At 45.5% G+C, this 22,740-nt stretch overlaps 2 protein-coding genes across 2 annotated transcripts in view; one reads left to right on the forward strand and one right to left on the reverse strand.

The window, feature by feature from the left end:
- Nucleotides 1-3,723, forward strand: tsn (translin). The gene is made up of 6 exons (XM_035774026.2): nt 1-206; nt 478-571; nt 2,158-2,254; nt 2,472-2,587; nt 2,839-2,918; nt 3,064-3,723. Exons 1-6 carry the CDS (start codon nt 141-143, stop codon nt 3,292-3,294), a joined length of 684 nt encoding a protein of 227 aa, XP_035629919.1. The 5' UTR covers nt 1-140; the 3' UTR covers nt 3,295-3,723.
- A 1,203-nt stretch (nt 3,724-4,926) lies between these two features.
- The window catches only part of LOC118385853 (rho guanine nucleotide exchange factor 17-like), a 72,864-nt gene continuing 55,050 nt past the window's right edge, over nt 4,927-22,740 (reverse strand). Inside the window, exons 5-9 of the mRNA XM_052521801.1 lie at nt 21,022-21,211; nt 16,028-16,226; nt 10,287-10,885; nt 9,392-9,537; nt 4,927-8,038 (exon numbers count right to left, since the gene is read on the reverse strand). Of these exons, the coding sequence (XP_052377761.1) occupies nt 7,219-8,038; nt 9,392-9,537; nt 10,287-10,885; nt 16,028-16,226; nt 21,022-21,211 (1,954 nt within the window). The 3' untranslated portion in view covers nt 4,927-7,218. The remainder of the gene's footprint in view (nt 8,039-9,391; nt 9,538-10,286; nt 10,886-16,027; nt 16,227-21,021; nt 21,212-22,740) is intronic.

Raw genomic sequence — 22,740 nt, forward strand, 5'->3', positions numbered from 1 at the left:
ACCTCCATGCGACACATTTACGAAGGACCCATGTGCACGCATTGGTATTTTTTTTTGTTTAGCTACCAACTGTTTTGATTCATTGTGCAAAAGAAAACTAGTTACCATATCCTTTACAAAATACAATAATTTGTAGAAAGATGTCTGTCCCGGAAATGTTCAGTTACATTCAGGGTTTTCTGAGTGCGGATCAAGAAATAAGAGAGGTAATGTTTCTGTCAACCGAGCTAGCTCAGAACTGCAAAGCTAGCATTTGACTCAGTTGTACAGTCAGTGAGGCTTGCATTGAATAACATGTCCACTTAAAATGCGCTGTATGGTAAACTGCGTGCAAGAAATGTTTTGCAGACATTTGCTATATAGCTAGCTAGCAGCTAACTACAGTCATTGCAATTGTTAGGAGGACACATGCATGCATTTTGTTTTTGCAAATTCATACCGTTGTCTAGCCAGCTAACGGCTCATGTTGTCTTCCAGGACATTCGAAAAGTGGTCCAGGTTCTGGAACAGACAGCGAGGGAGATCCTGACATTGCTTCAAAGTGTCCATCAACCATCTGGATTCAAAGAGAGTGAGTGCCCAATCACATGGGGTACATTCGTTATTGTACCGTAGCGAAACATTTTTCAAACAAAACGTTTCTTATTAGAGAGTCTGGGCTAATAGTCAGATGTAATTACAGCTCCAACAATGCAGCACAAAGTGAAATAAAAACAATACAAATAAGTAATATATAATTAATGTTAACAACTGTGACAATTATACATCTACGTCGGTGGAAACGTAGCTGACTAGTGGTGTCTATAGAGTACCACAGTATGAGTCATAATACCCATAAAACCTAGCGGTCAGACAGGGAAATGGTTCCAATCGTTTTTCCACCATTAATTTCCACCATAGGGGATTTTAGAAACTAAGAAAAAAAGGGTTGTATTTCATGTACCGTGTAAATCTCTCTAAGACAAGGTGACTTATCAATATATTTGCCTGTATTCGCCCCACAAAAAATGTGATGCTAATTACCTGCTTATGTGGATATCATAAACAACTACAAATGCCATGATGATCTGGGCGAGAATGCCGAATCGATGCATTAACTAGCTAATGTTAGCACTGATTGGCTACATATCTTTAAATGTACAATTCTGTGAACTCTCTTGTGCAGTATTTATTTTGTACTTTTTACCCCATTTTCTCCCATCGCTGCAAATCCCGTATGGACTCGCAGAGGGGAAGGTCGAGAGGAAACTAGTTACCATATATCATGCGTCCTCGGAAACGCAACCCTGCCAAGCCGCAGTGCTTTTTGACACACTGCTCGCTTAACCCAGAAGCCAGCCGCGCCAATGTGTCGTAGGAAACGCCGTGCAACTGAAGTCAGCGTGCATGTGCCCCGGCCTGCCACAACGAGGCGCTAGAGCGAGATGAGACAAGGACCTCCCGGCCGGCCTAACCCGGACGACGCTGGGCCAATAGTGAGCCGCCTTTCTGGGTCTCCCGGTCACAGCCGGCTGCAACACAACCTGAGGTTGAACCCGGGTCTGTAGTGACGCCACTAGCACTGCGATGCAGTGCCTTAGACCGCTGCGCCACTCGGCTCACAAGTTTTAAATTGACACAATAGCTGTTAGCAAAGGCATACGCTAGGGATAATGTGCTGGAGCTTGCAGGGATTTGTAGTTTTGCATGATGTCTTGTTCGGGTGGGTGAGGGAAGTGCAGTGGCAATTGCGTTGTCCGTGGATCTGTCAGGGCGGTAGACGAATTGGAGAAGTTTGAGTGTGTCGGGGAGGGTGTTGTGGTCTTTGACTAGCCTCTCAAAGCACTTCATGACGAAAGAAGTGGCAAGTTCATGTAGTCCCTCCCGGTTTTGGTCTGTTTTCTTTTGTTTTACTCCTAGTCCACGGTTCTATTCACGATCACTTGTGATGGCTTATCTTACTGATTGACTCACTGCTTTGCAGGTTCTCTGTCACCTTGTCATAACTGTTTCTGTTTTGTCCTGTCACACTAGTTCCCAGTAAGTGTGCAATTGCACAGGAACTGTTTAGCACAGTCTGGATGTACTTTAGAGAGATCAAAACAAGATTCCCTGTGGAGCAGTACTGCATGTAGCTACATAAATGTCTCTTTCTTGTCCCCTTGTCTGTCACACTAGTTCCCAGTAAGTGCCAAAAGGCCAGGGAACTGTTTTGTACAGTCAGGATGCACCTTGGAGAACTCAAAACCAAATTCCCAGTGGACCAGTACTACAGGTAGGACCTACACATGGGTGAATCTAAAGTAAGCTACTTTTTTTGCAGCAACTTATTCACAATTCCCTGTCCACAGAATGACATTCATAAGGGAAATGATAAATTACAAGTCTCTTTATTACCATGTTCAGTTATGGAGTGATATTGTCTGTCTTCTCTCCTTGTTATTGAAAGGACAAACTAACATGTCATTTTCCATCCTCCACTCTGCTTCTAGGTTCCATGAGCACTGGAGGTTTGTTCTGCAGCGCCTGGCCTTCCTGGCAGCATTCGTTGTCTACCTGGAGAGTGAGTCTCTGGTGACACGTGAAGAAGTGGCACAAATACTAGGAAGTAGGTGTCAGTTCATTTGGGTGCCTTTGTTTTAGCTCGCCCGGTACCCCAGTGGATGGAGTTTGAACATTTTAGACCATTCCAATGTTAAATCTCCTCCCACCCGGTGTACTAGGCAAGCTAAAACAAATGTACCCATTACCTTGAGTTGAACTTTTCTCAAGGCAATGGGTACATTTGCAGACTGTTCCTCTGTCAATCGGCAGTCAGGTAGTGCTGTGGTAGTCATACATTTTCCCTATTTATTGTAGTTGAGGTGGTGAGAGAGAAGGGATTCCATCTGGATGTTGAGGACTACCTGGCAGGTGTGCTGATCATGGCCAGTGAATTGGTGAGAATGAATTGAGTGGCATTGTACCATTTTAATATATCAGTACATTGGTTTATACAAAATGTACATATGTTTTTTTTTCGATAATATATGATGGTTAATTAAAATGATTATTAACATGAATAAACTCACCTGTTCTCTCTAGTCTCGCCTGGCAGTCAACAGCGTCACAGCAGGGGACTATAGCCGGCCCCTCCGCATCTCCAACTTCATCAACGAGCTGGACTCAGGCTTCCGCCTGCTCAACCTCAAGAATGACCCCCTGCGTAAGCGCTACGATGGCCTCAAGTACGATGTGAAGAAGATAGAGGAGGTGGTCTACGACCTGTCTATCCGCGGCTTGTCCAAGGAGCTGGAGGCTGGGGGAGACAAGTAGAGCTGAGGATGTGGGGCCAGGGCGCTACCCTAGGCTGGGACCTGACCTCTCCATGACTGGGACAGTGGAGTCTTGACCTGCTGGAAAGCAGGAATAGGAGGTCTGTGGCCCCCACAGCCTAGGACAGACTGATGTTTGTTTGGAGAAGTGCATGTGAGGGAATGAGTCTGTCAGTGGGATTGGAAAGCCTTTTATATAAAGGCACAGTTGTTTGAAGGGGAGGGGTTGTTGCAGTTTGATACTGGTGATTGGAAATGTTCATTTAATGTCCAACATACTGTATGCCTGTTAAGTTTGCTGTTTTTGCTTTTCATATATTTTGTACAGGTCACCATCTATGTATTGAATTATTAATGTTAATTTCATTTTAGGGGGTGCTGACAGGGTGTACATTTCCATCCAAGAGAAAATAAATTGTTATGACTACGATGTTGAAAAAAGTGCTTAATTTTTGAGTTGAGCAAATAAATCATTTGGTTGTTGTGCTGTTTTTCTACCAAAAACCATCTGATATAACACAAGAACTTGCTTTTGGCTAGTTTAGTCTTTGAATTTTCTGTTCACGGGTTGATGTCTCAATGTTAAAACATCCAGCAAAGAAACGGCAAGGGGGAAGTGCAGATCTAAGGCCACTTGATTCTACGTGTCTGGCTTTCTTATTTGCCATTTCCGCCATGTTCTTGCTTGCAATTCTTATCTCCTCATTTAGTAATAACTCTTGTGACTCCAGACTCATTTCCTGTTCCTTACTCTGATTTCCTGAAACATTGCATCTCTTTCTCAAGTCTTCCCTTAATTTCTCATTTTCTGTTCGGTCTCCTCTGTCTTTCTCAATACAGAGGGAAGCAAGGAGAGAACGAGGAACCTAAAGAGCCAGGGTTAATATCAATTTTATTTCCTTGATTCCTCTGTCCTTGCCTCTTCAAAATGCATTGGAGAAGTATCTGAGGAGAAGAACCCCAGGTCTTCTGCCCGAATATGCCTTGACAAGGCGAGGAGAGGGGACGTGAGGAATCTAGGAATTACAATTGATGTCCATCCCAATTCAGGTCAGAATGGTATTGACAATGTCTAATGGCTTCTAATCACTCGGCTATGTACACTGCAGACATGGCAGTGCCATTTAGAGACAGGAAAATACTGTACTTCATTCGTGACAAAGCTTTCAGTCTTAAAATATTGATTTTGATACATTGTTATGGCCAACTTCTATGCCTCTAATGCATATGTACTGTAGTTGAATTGTAGTAAATATAATTGACTGTATTGTTGCACTTTTTCCTATGTGCTTTTTTTGTTTTTGTAAATTGCTTGCAAACAATTCCATCTGATTTAAAGGAATATTGTATTTTATTTCTGAATTTGAAAATGTTCCAAGTAAATATTTCTAGCTAATGGTGTTTTGTTTAATTTGTCCTAGTTGGTGTCAAAGAAGCACTTTTCACTGATTGCTCTCGTAAAGCGAGACTTCTGTCCAAACACGTACGTCCAATAATTGCCCTGTTCCTTTTATGAATTAACCACGCCTTATTAGCATACAAGAACACCTCTTTCACTATTTCAGAATATGACTTGATGACTCAAAGCACAATGGATAGCAATAAGTGGAAATGGGTAAAGTACAAAGAAAAATGTATTTAACATGTCATTTTTTAATATAATTCACAAAATCTTACATAAAGGAAATATCACAGGTCTAAAATGCAGAGGAAAAACATTTGACAGTCCAGCAGGTCTCGGATATTTTCAAAATGTTTACACAGCATCGGTCTTCCCATATACGGTAGTAATCATTTAGTGGAACAAGATGGAAGCTGAAAGAATTCAAACAATACAAATAGAATGATATTCTAATTCTATGATTCTAACAGTGCTAGCGCCATTGGAAGGTGATGAACAGTAAGAGACAGGCAGTAGTCCACTCCGTACATCATTCTCTGTCCAAAAACAGTGATTCACTACCTCCCTTAACCTATGCTACTCCTGGACTAAACACAATCAGACTAAACAGTATATGGAGGTTAGATTTGTTTGATAAGAAGTATTGCCTTGACCTGCTGTATGTAGTCAGCTGTGGTCCTATATGTTTCCCGAACTTAAAGAGTTCTGTGAATAAACAACACAACCGACAGAATAAAGCTTTTGAAATCATGATTGGCAGATAGCATTGTTGAAGAGTGACAGTCGCACCTTAATATGGATCTACTTTGTAGTCTTAATTATAAAGTGCCTTCAGATTCAGAAACATCAGACACAAAAACAGATTTTAGGAGAAGGGAAGTCACACTTGAGGTAAGGGCACAGGTAATCTATGACATAATGTAGGAACACTAGCAGCCGATGGAGGGATCAGAACTGCCTGTAAATTCTGTCATCCAAAAAGATTTCACTAAATTTCAGATTGGTGAATGTAGTGTTCACACTGGTATAACCAGGCTATGTAAGCAGGCTTTTTAAGTCTCTTTCTGCTGATACCTCGGGGAAGAGGGCGGTCTGACTTGATGACCATTTCCAGATACTCATAGTTTTATCAACATTACTGTGACTGGCAACAGAAGAAATGCTTTTGTTAATTTAGAGTGAAATAAAAACCCAAGGAACAAAAGCTCACAATTTCCCCATCTGATTGTCATGGAACAGCACACTGTGAAGACATTAGACTGGCGCTACTGTGTCAGCTTTAGCTACTAAACTCATGGTCCAGGTTGATCTGTGTTTGAGGCCTTTCCACCTCCACTTTGGCCATGCTGTACTACCACATTCAAGTACAGGTATAAAGGCTTTGAGAGTTTGAATAAACAGTTGACAATACTGGTAGTGGCCAAACCAGGCCTAGGCTTGAAGTTCAAGTGCACATTCTTCTAGGGCCGAACCTCTGTAGCTCATCTGTGCCAATAACATCACTTCCAGTCATAGGTGGGATAATAAGCTCTCGATTTCCCATAATTACAAAGTCTGACCAGATGTGGAGAAACTAAAATAAATAGCTAAAATTGCACAATTTATTGCTTCTTTGTGACTTGAGCCCACCCAGCACAGTGATACAAATCAGTGGAGGCTGGTGGGGGGCACTATAGGAGGACAGGCTCATTGTAATGGCTAGAATACATGGAATGGTATCAAACACATCAAACATGGAAACCACGTTTGACTCCGTTCCATTCATTCCATTTAAGTGCTTACAATGAGCCCGTTCTCCTATAGCTCCTCCCACCAGCCTCCTCTGATACAAGTATGTCCACAACCCTTGGTTTAAACTGTCTGACAGACACTGTCTGCACAGCATCCATCCGTCACTGACGGACTTCCTACTATGGATGCCATTTCTCGGATCTCTGCTGGCAGTGGACATTGCTTCTGACACAGAGGGCAAAAGAAAGGTGGGAAGAGGCTAGTGATTTTGACTTACCTTAGCCAGGTAAAATAAAAGTTCCTGTCTTTTTTTACTAAGCTGTAGTCCAAGTCCCCATTGTATAATTTAACAGTAGTTTTTCACTAATTTGTGCATTTCCATTAGCATTACAGAGTCATGTTTTTCAATCATCAACTTCAACCATGCTTTTCAACACAGACACCAGTTAGTCAGTATACTGAAAACATCTCTTTCTTCAAGAGCAAACAGTTTTGACAACCAAGGCCAGCAGTGTTCCCAACCAAGTCTCCTTTTTTGGTCATGCAAGTGGCTGATCATTTTTAGACAGAAGCTAAAAACTATACCTTCATACGTTTCGTTACAGTATGGTGCACTTGCAGTTTTTCTTAGAAAAAAGTGCTATCCTCATCATAACATGGAACCTCACAAATCCCACCCTAAAACCTCAGAAACAAATCGCTCCACCATCCAGAAGCATGGTCAATTCTTTTTGCAGTAGTAGTACATCTATTTACACTGGTATCCAGCCAGGGAAACGGTGTCCCTCAGTCTCAGGACCTGCCCTGGTTTGTGTTCATCATAATATTGGGGAGTGCGTTACGCCTCTTCCTCCACAGCCCCAGGTCACGGGTATACCTCTTGATTTGCCGGAACCACTGCTGCGTCCGGGGTTTATCTGAGGCCCTAAAAACAAAGGCCTCCTTACGTATGTCCAGCACCTCAAAGGTGTCCTCGCAGTCAGGGTCGCCCGACACCACACAGTTGGCCAGGTGGATGGGTTCTCTGAGCACGGTGAACTTCCCACTGCTCTTGTCTTTGATGAGCACCAGCACACCGTCCCACACGCCGTGCTCCTGCTGCTCCACCTTGGCCTCGCCGTCCGTCTGAGACAGACCCTCTCCAGGCCGCTGCGTATGCACCATCAACAGACTCTGGATGTTCTGGAACTTGAGGCCTTTACTGCCCTTCTTCACCCACTGTCCGTCTGCAGGCTGGGAGAGCTGCAGGGGCCCCTCCATGACGAAGCGCGTGTTCTCCCTGGCCCAGCCCACAGTCTTCATGGACATCTCCCGCATCTCGATGTTAATGACCTCGCGGTTTTTGCGGCTGTCGCGGCGAAAGGAACGCAGAGTCCAGGTCAGGGTTCCTTCCTGCTTGGTCTTCATGTTGATGTGCTCCAGGTGAGACTCCACGCGGCTCTTGGCCTCTCGGAGACGGCCATGGTCGGGGTGGCACTCCATGGTGACCTTGCTGATGCGGCTCAGGAGGAGGGGGTACTTGGTGACCCTCTGAAGGGGAGCCATGAGGAAAGAGCGCAGGTTCATACGCCGCAGGGCTGTGTTGTCATTCTGGGACACGTCCAGGAAGATCCTGAGAGAGGGAGAGAGAGAAGGAGAGAGACAGAGTGATATTAACATACTGTTTAATTGTGATCGTAGGCCAGAGAGTCTCAGATTTAATTGTAAAGTTGAGAGCAGTGGGAATCACAAGACAATACAGGGTTATAGGTGAGATGTGAAGTAGTTGCCTGGGTCTAAAAATAGTAATGACTTCATCACCGTTCTCAGAATAGGTCCAGTTATGAATTAATGACAACCTTCTGTCTCTTCCATTAAGAATAACACAGCGTAGTAGGAACTTAGGGTTCCAAGTTACTGTTCTTCTGCTCTTAGAGCACAGAAGAGAATTCTGCTCAGTGGAAATTTCCAAAACAACACGTTCTTTTTCACTTGATCTCAATCTTGAATAAGGAAATATTAAAAACCAAAGTTCCCTTATTTGTAACTATAATACAGAAAACAATAGTTGATCAAATCCTGCAAGTACCCGTACAGTATAAACTACCAATATACAGGCGCATCAAATCTGAGACTGAAAAACAGCTTCTACACTATATATACAAAAGTATGTGGACTCCCCTTCAAATGAGTGGATTCGGCTATTTCAGCCACACCCGTTGCTGACAGGTGTATTAAATCGAGCACACAGGCATGTAATCTCCATAGCCAAACATTGCAAGTAGAATGGCCTTACTGAAGAGCTCAGTGATTTTCAACGTGGCACCGTCATAGGATGCCACCTATCCAACAAGTCAATCGCAGTCGGCATTCCAATTCATCCCAAAGGTGTACGATGGTGAGTGTTGAGGTCAGAGCTCTGTGTAGACCAGTCAAGTTATTCCACACAGATCTCAACAAACCATTTCTCTATGGACCTCGCTTTCTGCATGGGGGCATTGTCATGCTGAAACAGGAAAGGGCCTTCCCCAAACTGTTACCACAAAGTTGGAAGCACAGAATCGTCTAGAATGCCATTGTATGCTGTAGCGTTAAGATTTCCCTTCACTGGAACTAAGGAGCCTCGCCCGAACCATGAAAAACAGCCCCAGACCATTATTCCTTCTCCACCAAACTTTATAGTTGGCACTATACATTCGGGCAAGTAGCATTCTCCTGGCATTGAAGGCGTGTCCACATACTTTTGTTTATATAATGTATATATTTATATTCCGTACTCTGACATCGCTCGTTCACATATTTCTTATTTTCTTTCTTTTTCTTTTTGGGGGATTTGTGTGTATCATTTTTTAATGTTCAGCATCACTGCAATGTTGGAGCTAGAAACATAAGCATTTTGCTGCACCTGCGATAATGTTTGTAAAATATGTGTACGGGACAAATAAAATATGACTTAATCTTTGAAGTGTTACTTTACAGTCCTTACCTCAGAAGTTCTTTCTCCTTCTCCAAGGTGTTGAGCATGTTGACAGAGGTGGACTGCTGCAGGCAGTAAGTCTGGAAGGCTGGCAGCATGTTGACAAACTCCAGGAACATCTCTCCAATGCACACTGTTAGCAGGTCCTCATCTCCCTGCAAGGGAACAAGCAGAGACATAGATTTAGAACATCTCTATAGGGCAATAGTATGACCACAGTGTAATCTCAGAACACAGAACCAAAACGTGTGTGCACTAGCTAGCTAGCTAACACGAGAGATTAACCACAGTGAACCACAAGCCACTGTGTCACTTTTTCAACATGATGTATACCAAACTAAAAAACAATTATGCTTTTTGACGAATCACCAGGCCACCGATAACATGAATGACTGGTGTTCTTTCTGAAGTAGGCTTATCACCTAGTCAATGACCACTGATAACATGAGTGACTGGTGTTCTTTCTGAAGTAGGCTTATCACCTAGTCAATGACCACTGATAACATGAGTGACTGGTGTTCTTTCTGAAGTAGGCTTATCACCTAGTCAATGACCACTGATAACATGAGTGACTGGTGTTCTTTCTGAAGTAGGCTTATCACCTAGTCAATGACCACTGATAACATGAATGACTGGTGTTCTTTCTGAAGTAGGCTTATCACCTAGTCAATGACCACTGATAACATGAGTGACTGGTGTTCTTTCTGAAGTAGGCTTATCACCTAGTCAATGACCACTGATAACATGAATGACTGGTGTTCTTTCTGAAGTAGGCTTATCACCTAGTCAATGACCACTGATAACATGAGTGACTGGTGTTCTTTCTGAAGTAGGCTTATCACCTAGTCAATGACCACTGATAAAGAATAACGTGACTGATTGGTGGTGGTTCTATCTGACTCACCTGGTCGAAGGCCTGGTCGATGCTTTCCTGCAGGTGTTCAGTGAAGCGTTCATTGACGTCTATGAGCTCCTGAACATTGCTGAACACCACGGTCAGCTGTTCTGGGGTCAGCAGCCCGGCGCTCTGCATGGGACAGTAGAACTCCTCCTTGATTATTCTTAGGTCCTCCCCATAACTTGACTCCGTGTTCAGGAACTCTAAGATGGCTTCCTTCCTCTCCGTCCTCAGCTTGGTGCAGCGCTCACACATACCGGTCCCCTCACCCTCTGTCCGGGCCACCCCGTGCCCGTCTCTCTGGCCACAGTCTGGGCAGGGTCTCTGGGCCTCCCAGGCCCTGAGAGAGGCAGAAGGTCTCTTCCAGACGCGGGCCAGGCAGGGTCCAATCCCGCTGTCCACCCTTCCCACCTCGGCCCCTCCACTATGGTGTACTCTCCGGGGTTCATCGTCATCATCGCGGTCGTCACAAAGACCCACCACGCCACTGTCGGCACTTAGGCTGCTCACGGTGCTCCAGCGGTGCTGTCCACCACGCGTCACACCCAGACTCCCTAGATGCTCTTCACCGCGGGGTTCAGAACGGACCCGCACCGAGGCAGGAGCTGTGGGACAAACACACACAAGAAGTGAACTGTTGTAGGCTTTTAGTTATACAGTTTTTTGGAACATAAGCAGTGGCGACCCGTCATTCAGGGCAGGTGGAGCCACCTCTTTTAAGACCCACATTTTTAGCTTAAAAAAAATATATGTATTATACATTATATATATATATTATTTTGGAGGGGGGTTACCTGTTTTGCATGTCTTTTTGGCATTAATACGTGTCACATATCTGTTTACAAACAATGTAAAAAAATAAAAATAAAATATTTGAGTTAATAAAGCCACATACAAACATGGTCTCTTTTTTGGTTTCTTGATTAAGGCAGATCCAAAATGCAGGTGTTTCAGCCGAGCTCAGTGCTTTCTGTGGTGGTGGGACAGCCAGAGGAAAATACGGAGCGTAGGTGTTGGTAATGTTCTCTAGTTGCACCATGATTAGCTGTGTTCTTGTCACTCGTGGGGACAGTATGTCAATTCTAAGGGTAGACCTTGAAAATTCAAGCCCCTTGGGAGCTGCCATAGAGATACATTAGAAGTGCCCATCCAAGAAGGCTCAAGGTCATTGGCCATAGATAAAATGACATCAAATCACATATCTACAGTAGCTTTGATTGGACTGATCATGTCAACATCAGTCTTAGCGACCGGGAGACCCATGGGGCGGCGCACAATTGGCCCAGTGTCGTCCAGGTTAGGGAAGGGTTTGGCCGGCAGGGATGTCCTTGTCCCATCGTGCACTCGCAACTCCTGGTAGGGACGGGAGCAGTGCACGTTGACGTGGTTGCTAGGTGTACAGTGATTCCTCCGACACATTGGTGCGGCTGGCTTCCGAGTTAAGTGGGCATTGTGTCAAGAAGCAGTGCGTCTTGGTTGGGTAGTGTTTCGAAGGACACACGGCTCTCGACCTTCGCCTGTCCCGAGTCCGTACGGGAGTTGCAGCGATGAGACAAGACTGTAACTACCAATTGGATACCATGAAATTGGGGAGAAAAAGGGATACATATATATATATATATTTTTTTTAAATGATATCGCAAATTCAACAATGAGTGGTTTGGAAGGAATCAAGTGACAGTGGCTAACTGCAAACATCACCGGCCTGCAATTCATTGGAGTGGCTGTGTGGTCCCAAATCTGGGATTAAGTGTCTCCTTTCCAAGTTTAAAATGAGAAACATTCAACATTGGCCATGCTGTCAATGAAGCATGATTTGTGCTGTGCACAAAACAACTGTTAACTCAGAACTGCAAAAACTTGACTTCAGTGAGTTCAAGACAACTGGGGATTCCGGAAAAAACGAGCTCTGGCTGGGAAATCTGTTTTGACTGGTCATCCAACTCGGAATTGTAAGTCGGGAACTCGGGCCTCTTTCTAGAGCTACGACCTGAAGGTCAATGACATCATCATGATTCAACCTTGTTTTTTTCTGAGTTCCCAGTTGTCTTGAAAGCGCCATACATCTCGAGAATGCCAGACTTTAATGACAAAATTTGCCCACGAAGGACTGCCGTGCCACCTTCAAGTGAGCACAGCACAACAAGGTGGGTCCAAACATCTATTGTATGCTGCTGCACAAATGATGTAATATGCCAGGGAGATATGTACAGTGTACTGTAGCTCAGAAAGTAATACTAAGTGTATGTTGTGTAGTAAGCTGTTAGCAGCCCATGTGCCTCACCCTAATCATTTGGTCTATTTACCCCTCTTCATTTCGCCTACTGTTCTGACTTGGTGGTGCACATGTAGCCTATAACCTGTTTTAGAGAAACGTAATCATCCAATTTTGTAAGAGATTTCATTGTCTGCTTATATGCCCCTTTTATTTATCTGACTGTTCTGACTTGGTGTACAGGGAGAATACTGTAAGAACGGCCCACGTTCTGAATTCTGTCACCGTACATTTCAAACATTCTAAACAAATAGTTATATTGACTACGTCCGTCCTAGCTCGCTCAATAATATCCTAATCGAAATTACAGATGGCCTATTATCCGCTTGTCGTCCCCTTATGCCATAGTTTGTACATCTCAATTGTCATTAGAAACCACATTTGTATAAGCAAGTCAGCCATATTAGCTATGATTTTTTTAAAGGCCGTAAATGAGGCTGAATGAACTGTTTCGCTGCCAGACAAGGCTCCGCTGATAGCCAGGAGTAGCAGTGGTAAGGTGTTGGGACTGCTGTTAGGACAGCTTTATGGAGGCCCTAACAGTTTGTGGGCACCGTTTGTCACCGTTATTGCGCAATTCATGTATTGTTTAGTGTTGTGATGTGTAGTGGCTTTGCTGGCATGCATCCTGCTTTATATATATTTTTGGGCCCCACCAAGATGTACATGCTAAATTCACCACTCGATATAAGCAACAAATTATTTTGTTCTAAGTGAACAAGAGACCTCCCAGCCTCACTTCAATGCTTGAACATTCATTACTTTGTTGTAATGCTAAATGATAGAGATGGATTACATAGATATGTAAAGGACAATCCCTCCTCCCTTCTGTTCACCTCTAGGTTTAACCCTTGTTCTGGCATGTCAATAGTGCTTAAAGGCCAACATTAACATAAAGAGTTTGGGACTATAAGGTTCTATCGGCATTTTTGTCAAACATTTAGTTACTGACATAGCCTTGTTCTGGTAAATGTCCTCTACCTAAATTGTGCTCTTAAAAACCCCAATTAATGTTGATACAGTTGAAGTCGGAAGTTTACATACACTTAGGTTGGAGTCATTAAAACTCATTTGTCAACCACTCCACAAATTTCAAACTATAGTTTTGGCAAGTCGGTTAGGACATCTACTTTGTGCATGACACAAGTAATTTTTCCAACAATTGTTTACAGAAAGATTATTTCACTTATAATTCACTGTATCACAATTCCAGTGGGTCAGAAGTTTACATACACTAAGTTGACTGTGCCTTTAAACAGCTTGAAAAATTCCAGAAAATTATGTCACGGCTTTAGAAGCGTGTGATAGGTTAATTGAAATAATTTGAGTCAATTGGAGGTGTACCTGTGGATATATTTCAACTCAGTGCCTCTTCGCTTGACATCATGGGAAAATCAAAAGAAATCAGCCAAAAATAATTGTTGACCTCCACAAGTCTGCTTCATCCTTAGGAGCAATTTCCAAATGCCTGAAGGTACCACGTTCATCTGTACAAACAATAGTACGCAAGTGTAAACACCATGGAACCACACAGCCGTCATACCGCTCAGGAAGGAGACTTGTTCTGTCTCCTAGAGTTGAATGTACTTTGGTGCGAAAAGTGCAAATCAATCCCAGAACAACAGCAAAGGACCATGTGAAGATGCTGGAGGAAACAGGTACAAAAGTATCTATATCCACAGTAAAACGAGTCCTGTATCAACATAACCTGAAAGGCCGCTCAGCAAGGAAGAAGCCGCTGCTCCAAAACTGCCATAAAAAAAGCCAGACTATGGTTTGCAACTGCACTTTGGTGCAAAGATCGTACTTTTTGGAGAAATGTCCTCTGGTCTGATGAAATAAAAATAGAGCTGTTTGGCCATAATGACCATCGTTATGTTGGGAGGAAAAATGGGAGGCTTGCAAGCCGAAGAACACCATCTCAACCGTGAAGCACGGGGGTGGCAGCATCATGTTGTGGGGGTGCTTTGCTGCAGGAGGGACTGGTGCACTTCACAAAATAGATGACATCATGAGTAAGGAGAATTATGTGGCTATATTGAAGCAACATCTCAAGACATTAGTCGGGAAGTTAAAGCTTGGTCGTAAATGGGTCTTCCAAATGGACAATGACACCAAGCATACTGCCAAAGTTGTGGCAAAATTGCTTAAGGACAACAAAGTCAAGGTATCGGAGTGGCCATCCGATACCTTGAAAAAGTGTGTGCGAGCAAGGAGGCCTACAAACCTGACTCAGTTACATCAGCTCTGTCAGGAGGAATTGGCCAAAATTCACCCAACTTATTGTGGGAAGCTTGTGGAAGGCTACCTGAAACATTTGACCAAAGTTAAACAATTTAAGGGCAATGCTACCAAATACTAATTGAGTGTATGTAAACTTCTGACCCACTGGGAATATGATGAAAGAAATAAAAGCTGAAATAAATCATTCTCTCCACTATTATTCTGACATTTCACATTCTTAAAATAAAGTGGTGATCCTAACTGACCTAAAACAGGGAATTCTCAAGGATTAAATGTCAGGAATTGTGAAAACAGTTTAGATGTATTTGGATAAGGTGTATGTAAATTTACGACTTCAACTCTAAGTCCAAAATAATACAATATTTAAATTGCTGATGCCATTCAAACCAATGAGGGTTCAGAACAATAAAGCTGATTATCTCAGAATCATCTTTTTGCAGATGGAACCTTATAGTCTCAAGCTCACGATATGGCATATTGACTAACATACTCCCTAACATGTCAGATAGTTTCATGTTGAGGACGCAGGGTGTTAATTGAAGAGTGAAAGCTCAGAAATAGGGTCAATATGTTGTTATATAACCCTGCACTGTATATAGCCCTACACTCTTAGAAAAAAGGGTTCCAAAAGGGTTCTTCGGCTAACCTCATAGGAGAACCATTTTTGGTTCCAGGTAGAACCCTTTTTGGTTCCAGGCAGAACTCTTTGGGTATAGGGTTATTCAAATGGTTCCCCTATAGGGACAGCCGAAGAACCCTTTTAGGTTCTAGATAGCACCTTTTTTTCTAAGAATGTATCGTAAAGAGACAAAACTTAATAGCCTTCTACTCTTCAAAACAGTCCCAAACTCTTCAAAACAGGACCAAACCCTTCAAAACAGGCCCAATCTTAAATTACTGTAAGGGCCTCTGAAAAAAGCTATTTAAAAATCATACACGATAGCTAGTTACTTTATACTGATTAAGATGGCTGCCCTGCACACAATCGGAGGAGAACAGAGAGCTCAGGCTCCAAATATGAGTGCAGTGATTCAGAAAGATCTAAACTGTCCTGAAGGAAGCTGTTTCAATAGCAAAGACACAATCACACTGCAGTGGTGAGGTCCATAACGTAAAGCTAGAATAGGGCCCATTCATTCTAACACACACCTTTACTGTAGCACGTATCATCCCATCGGGACATTTGGCTTGTACAACACTAGAGACAATGTACAGTAGCTCCACCCACCGCTGTCCCTGTCCCGTCGCTGGCTGTGGAGGCGTGCAGCGGCAGCAATTTTCATCTCCAGCTGTTTGCGCTTGGCGGCGTCGGCCGGCATGGGGTCGCTGTAGTGGGGCCGGAGGCGGCACTCGCGCTGGGCCCTCACCGATTCGGCCGGTTCATAGGCTGCGTCCGAGCTGGAGCGCCTGCAGCCCAGGCCAGAGTGCTGCTGATTGGAGAGACACACCTGTCAATCACCTGAATATGTCATCAGTTATTGAAAGAGATGGTAACGTGAGAGACCTATAGAATGTGGGTTGGCTGTATTACACACTCAGGGGCCTGAGAGCATGTACTGCAGCATGCAGTTTTCCTGCTCATGGTGCCATCATCATCTCAATCTCAACAGATATTGATCCATTCTGAACCTGGTAGGTTTGACTAATGAAATGGTGTTTAATATCCTGAGAGATAGACTGTACTGTTAATATGATACTAGAGGTCGACCGATTAATATTTTCTCAACGCCGATACCGATTATTGGAGGACCCCAAAAAAAAGCCTATACCGATTAATCGGCCAATTTTATATATATATTTGTAATAATGACAATTACAACAATACTGAATGAACTGGTCTTCACACAGTTCGCAATGAGCCAGGCGGCCCAAACTGTTGCATATACCCTGACTCTGCTTGCACTGAATGCAAGAGAAGTGACACAATTATCCTCTCCCCTCTCTCTCCAGATGAAATATCGCGTCTTGTGACGGCCGGCCGCCCAACAACCTGCCCGCTTGACCCTATCCCCTCCTCTCTTCTCCAGACCATTTCCGGAGACCTTCTCCCTTACCTCACCTCGCTCATCAACTCATCCCTGACCGCTGGCTTCCGTCTTCAAGAGAGCGAGAGTTGCACCCCTTCTGAAAAAACCTACACTCGATCCCTCCGATGTCAACAACTACAGACCAGTATCCCTTCTTTCTTTTCTCTCCAAAACTCTTGAGCGTGCCGTCCTTGGCCAGCTCTACCGCTATCTCTCTCAGAATGACCTTCTTGATCCAAATCAGTCAGGTTTCAAGACTAGTCATTCAACTGAGACTGCTCTTCTCTGCATCACGGAGGCGCTCCGCACTGCTAAAGCTAACTCTCTCTCCTCTGCTCTCATCCTTCTAGACCTATCGGCTGCCTTCGATACTGTGAACCATCAGATCCTCCTCTCCACCCTCTCCGAGTTGGGCATCTCCGGCGCGGCCCACGCTTGGATTGCGTCCTACCTGACAGGTCGCTCCTACCAGGTGGCGTGGCGAGAATCTGTCTCCTCACCACGCGCTCTCACCACTGGTGTCCCCCAGGGCTCTGTTCTAGGCCCTCTCCTATTCTCGCTATACACCAAGTCACTTGGCTCTGTCATAACCTCACATGGTCTCTCCTATCATTGCTATGCAGACGACACACAATTAATCTTCTCCTTTCCCCCTTCTGATGACCAGGTGGCGAATCGCATCTCTGCATGTCTGGCAGACATATCAGTGTGGATGACGGATCACCACCTCAAGCTGAACCTCGGCAAGACGGAGCTCCTCTTCCTCCCGGGGAAGGACTGCCCGTTCCATGATCTCGCCATCACGGTTGACAACTCCATTGTGTCCTCCTCCCAGAGCGCTAAGAACCTTGGCGTGATCCTGGACAACACCCTGTCGTTCTCAACTAACATCAAGGCGGTGGCCCGTTCCTGTAGGTTCATGCTCTACAACATCCGCAGAGTACGACCCTGTCTCACACAGGAAGCGGCGCAGGTCCTAATCCAGGCACTTGTCATCTCCCGTCTGGATTACTGCAACTCGCTGTTGGCTGGGCTCCCTGCCTGTGCCATTAAACCCCTACAACTCATCCAGAACGCCGCAGCCCGTCTGGTGTTCAACCTTCCCAAGTTCTCTCACGTCACCCCGCTCCTCCACTCTCTCCACTGGCTTCCAGTTGAATCTCGCATCCGCTACAAGACCATGGTGCTTGCCTACGGAGCTGTGAGGGGAACGGCACCTCAGTACCTCCAGGCTCTGATCAGGCCCTACACCCAAACAAGGGCACTGCGTTCATCCACCTCTGGCCTGCTCGCCTCCCTACCACTGAGGAAGTACAGTTCCCGCTCAGCCCAGTCAAAACTGTTCACTGCTCTGGCCCCCAATGGTGGAACAAACTCCCTCACGACGCCAGGACAGCGGAGTCAATCACCACCTTCCGGAGACACCTGAAACCCCACCTCTTTAAGGAATACCTAGGAAGGATAAGTAATCCTTCTATATATAATAATATAATAATAATATATGCCATTTAAGACGCTTTTATCCAAAGCGACATACATTCTACGTATGGGTGGTCCCGGGGATCGAACCCACTAAAAGATGCTCTAGAGCTACAGGACCACCACTTCTCACCCCCGCCCCCTAAAAGATTTAGATGCACTATTGTAAAGTGGCTGTTCCACTGGATGTCATAAGGTGAATGCACCAATTTGTAAGTCGCTCTGGATAAGAGCGTCTGCTAAATGACTTAAATGTAAATGTAGTTAATACTGCCTGATAACATGCATTTATTTTAACTAAATAAGCAGGTTTAAAAAATATACTTCTGTGTATTGACTTTAAGGAAGGCATTGATGTTTATGGTTAGGGACATTGGTGCAACGATTGTGCTTATTTCACGAATGTGCTTTTGTTAAATCATCACCCGTTTGGCGAAGTTGAAGTAGGCTGTGATTCGATGATAAATTAAAGGGCACCGCTTTTATCATATGCAACGCAGGACACGCTAGATAAACTAGTAATATCATCAACCATGTGTAGTTAACAAGTGACTATGTGAAGATTGATTGTTTTTTATAAGATGAATGCTAAGTTTAATGCTAGCTAGCAACTTACCTTGGCTCCTTGCAGCCACAAGGTCCTTTTGATGCTGCACTCGTGTAACAGGTGGTCAGCCTGCCATGAAGTCTCCTCGTGGATTGCAATGTAATCAGCCATAATCGTCGCCCAAAAAGGCAGATGACCGATTGTTATGAAAACTTTAAATCGGCCCTAATTAATCGGCCAGGCCATGCCGATTAATCGGTCGACCTCTATATGATACCCTTGACTCTGAGAGGCTGTCCATGTTGTATGTACTCAGACAGACCACTGGCACATATCTGTGTCTGTTTCCTTCACGGAATGACTTGGGATGCCTTGGGATGGAATAGGAATGCTAGGGAAGCCTTATAATGGAATGGGAATGCTAGGGAAGCCTTATAATGGAATGGGAATGCTAGGGAAGCCTTATAATGGAATGGGAATGCTAGGGAATCCTTATAATGGAATGGGAATGCTAGGGAAGCCTTATAATGGAATGGGAATGCTAGGGAAGCCTTATAATGGAATGGGAATGCTAGGGAAGCCTTATAATGGAATGGGAATGCTAGGGGAGCCTTGGAATGGAATGGGAATGCTAGGGAAGCATTGGAATGGAATGGGAATGCTAGGGAAGCCTTGGAATGGAAATGCTAGGGAAGCATTGGAATGGAATGGGAATGCTAGGGAAGCCTTGGAATGGAATGGAAATGCTAGGGAAGCATTGGAATGGAATGGGAATGCTAGGGAAGCCTTATAATGGAATGGGAATGCTAGGGAAGCCTTTGAGATTTTAGAAAATACCCCAAATACTAGAGACAACATTATGAGTCTGACACAATATTATAGCCTGACACAATGGCACCAATGCTAGGTGGATTGCATGGATTGCATTGGTGTAAGTCAAATGATTCCTGCATACATCATGGTGGGCCTCATCATGGAACTAAAGATCAGGTGAAAGGTCATCAGACTGACAGGGTGACCCCCTGACCCCTCACCTCTCTACAGACGCTCATTCAGCATCATTAGTGATCGACATAGCTGAATGACAGCAGCTCATTAATTGACAGGTCATCATCAATCGGCCCCCAAACTGCTAACGTCTAGACTCTGGTTCCTAGCATCAGCTTGATAAACAACACATAGCTGCAGACCTATGCATGATAAACAACATGACTGTGGCTGAAAACAAAGGGCATTGGGGTATGTTTTCATATCCAATGAGACACAGGTGGGAAATATGACACGTCGCTAGGGCTCAGGTATCACACAGAATAATTAATGACGCGGTTGGATGCGGGTATTAATGAATTGCGGTTGGCCATGACTGGAAAAACACACTGCCATTCTCCATGCATTAAATAAGCCGGTGCATGCAACAGCAACAATGACTGAGCTATGAACAAAAAGCAGTGGTGGAATATATGATGTCAGCGTTCGTTCTCACCTATAGCATCCTTCCTCATACAAAATACATGACGGACTGTCAGCCATAAACCCAAACTACCCTGGTTGTCGATACGTGATGCTTGATGCTGTAACCTCAACCCCAGCAGAGGCAGAGATGTGTTGGTTGGATTATTGCACAAATGAACACAATGCAACAACAACTACCGACAGACGGCTAGCAGCTGGGTAGCTGCGTTTCACACAGAGAGGACAGGAGGACAGACAGCCGAGCCAGCCAAGCAGAACAGCACACAGATGAGATGAAGAAGCCCGGTCAGTTACCACCATGAACCTGCTCTTTAATTCTCCCTCTCTCCTGAGTCCTTTTCCCAGGCAGATGCAGAGCTGCGCTGGGAGGAAGACGCTGAGGCTGCGGGTGTAGCTGCATGCCTGCCTGCGGTTGTCAGGGGCTCATCACAGACGTCTGTCTGGCTCTGTGTGTGTGTCTGCAGCCTCCTGCCTGATGCCTGCCTGGAAATGCAGTCCCTCTGTTCTGTTCTGCTCTGTTCTGCCCTAACCATCCTCACATACCCCTGTCTGTGTGCGTGCCACAGCCCACCACTGTCTTCAGTATATTGAGTGAGAGACAGATAGAGAGAAAAGGTCAATGAAAATGAATAATGATGTGGCGAAGTAGAGAGTAGAGAGAAAGAGAGAGAGAGAGAGGAGAGAGATTCTGCTTACGCATTCTGCAGTTAGTTCTTCTCCTCCTCCTGCTGCAGGCTTGTCGCAAGCCTCCTCTCCACAGGCCGTCGCGGTTGTCATGGAGACGGTGGAGGATTGAAAATCTGGTGGGGGAGCGATGTTAGCGCTGTCGTCCTGGTCACCTGACAGCCTGACGGGGGCCTCTGCCGCTGCAATCTCTGCACTGCAGCTGGAGACAGAGGGAGGAGGGAGAGGGAGAGAGAGAGAGAGAGTAGAGAGAGGTAAAAGGAGGGAGAGAGAGAGAGAGAAAGACAAAGGGAGGGAGAGAAAGAAAGGGACAGAGAGAGCGAGAGAGAAGGAGAGAGAGAGAGAGAGAGAGAGAGAGAGAGAGAGAAGGAGAGAGAGAGGGGGAATGACGAGAGGTGTTGGAAAAGACAGAACAGGAGAGGATGGAATTATGATTCCTGGCACTTCTCTCCATTCATATCATTCAGTTTCATCCTCCCTTCCCACTGTCCCCCTTCACCACTCCAGGGACCCATTCTCTTCTCCTCTCTCTCCCAGGCAGAGGGACTCAGGGGCTGGGTAGTGAGACGCATCAATTCCCATTAACACCTGAACTCCTGGAACAGATGATGGACCACAGGGCAGGATGCTGCCTCCCTCCCTCGCCCCACAACACATGGACCACAGGGCAGGATGCTGCCTCCCTCCCTCGCCCCACAACACATGGACCACAGGGCAGGATGCTGCCTCCCTCCCTCGCCCCACAACACATGGACCACAGGGCAGGATGCTGCCTCCCTCCCTCGCCCCAAAACACATGGACCACAGGGCAGGATGCTGCCTCCCTTGCTCCACACCACATGGACCACAGGGCAGGATGCTGCCTCCCTCGCTCCACACCACATGAACTACAGGGCAGGATGCTGCCTCCCTCGCTCGCCCCAAAACACATGGACCACAGGGCAGGATGCTGCCTCCCTCGCTCCACACCGCATGGACCACAGGGCAGGATGCTGCCTCTCTCGCCCCACAACACATGGACCACAGGGCAGGATGCTGCCTCCCTCGCTCCACACCACATGAACCACAGGGCAGGATGCTGCCTCCCTCGCTCCACACCACATGGACCACAGAGCAGGATGCTGCCTCCCTCGCTCCACACCACATGGACCACAGGGCAGGATGCTGCCTCCCTCGCCCCACAACACATGGACCACAGGGCAGGATGCTGCCTCCCTCGCTCCACACCACATGAACCATAGGGCAGGATGCTGCCCCCCTCCCTCGTCTGACAGAGCTCCAGAGTTCGTCTGTGGAGAAGGGAGAACCTTCCAGAAGGACAATCATCTCCACCAATAAGGCCTTTATGGTAGAGTGGCCAGACAGAAGCCACTCCTCATTAAAAGGCACATGACAGCCCGCTTAGAGTTTGCCAAAAGACACCAAAAGGACTCTTTGGCCTGAATGTCAAGCGTCATGTCTGGAGGAAACCTGTCACCGTCCCTACAGTGAAGCATGATGGTGGTAGCATCATGCTGTGTGGATGTTTTTCAGAGACTGGGACACTTGTCACGATCGAGGGAAAGATGAACGGAGCAAAGTACAGAGAGAACCTTGATGAAAACCTGCTCCAGAGCGCTCAGGACCTCAGACTGGAGAGAAGGTACACCTTCCAGAAGGACAATGACTCTAAGGACACAGCCAAGACAATGGAAGAGTGGCTTCGGGACAAGTCTCTGAATTTGAGTAGCC

Source organism: Oncorhynchus keta, chromosome 7, assembly GCF_023373465.1.
Source record: "Oncorhynchus keta strain PuntledgeMale-10-30-2019 chromosome 7, Oket_V2, whole genome shotgun sequence".
NCBI classification, from domain to species: Eukaryota; Metazoa; Chordata; class Actinopteri; order Salmoniformes; family Salmonidae; genus Oncorhynchus; species Oncorhynchus keta.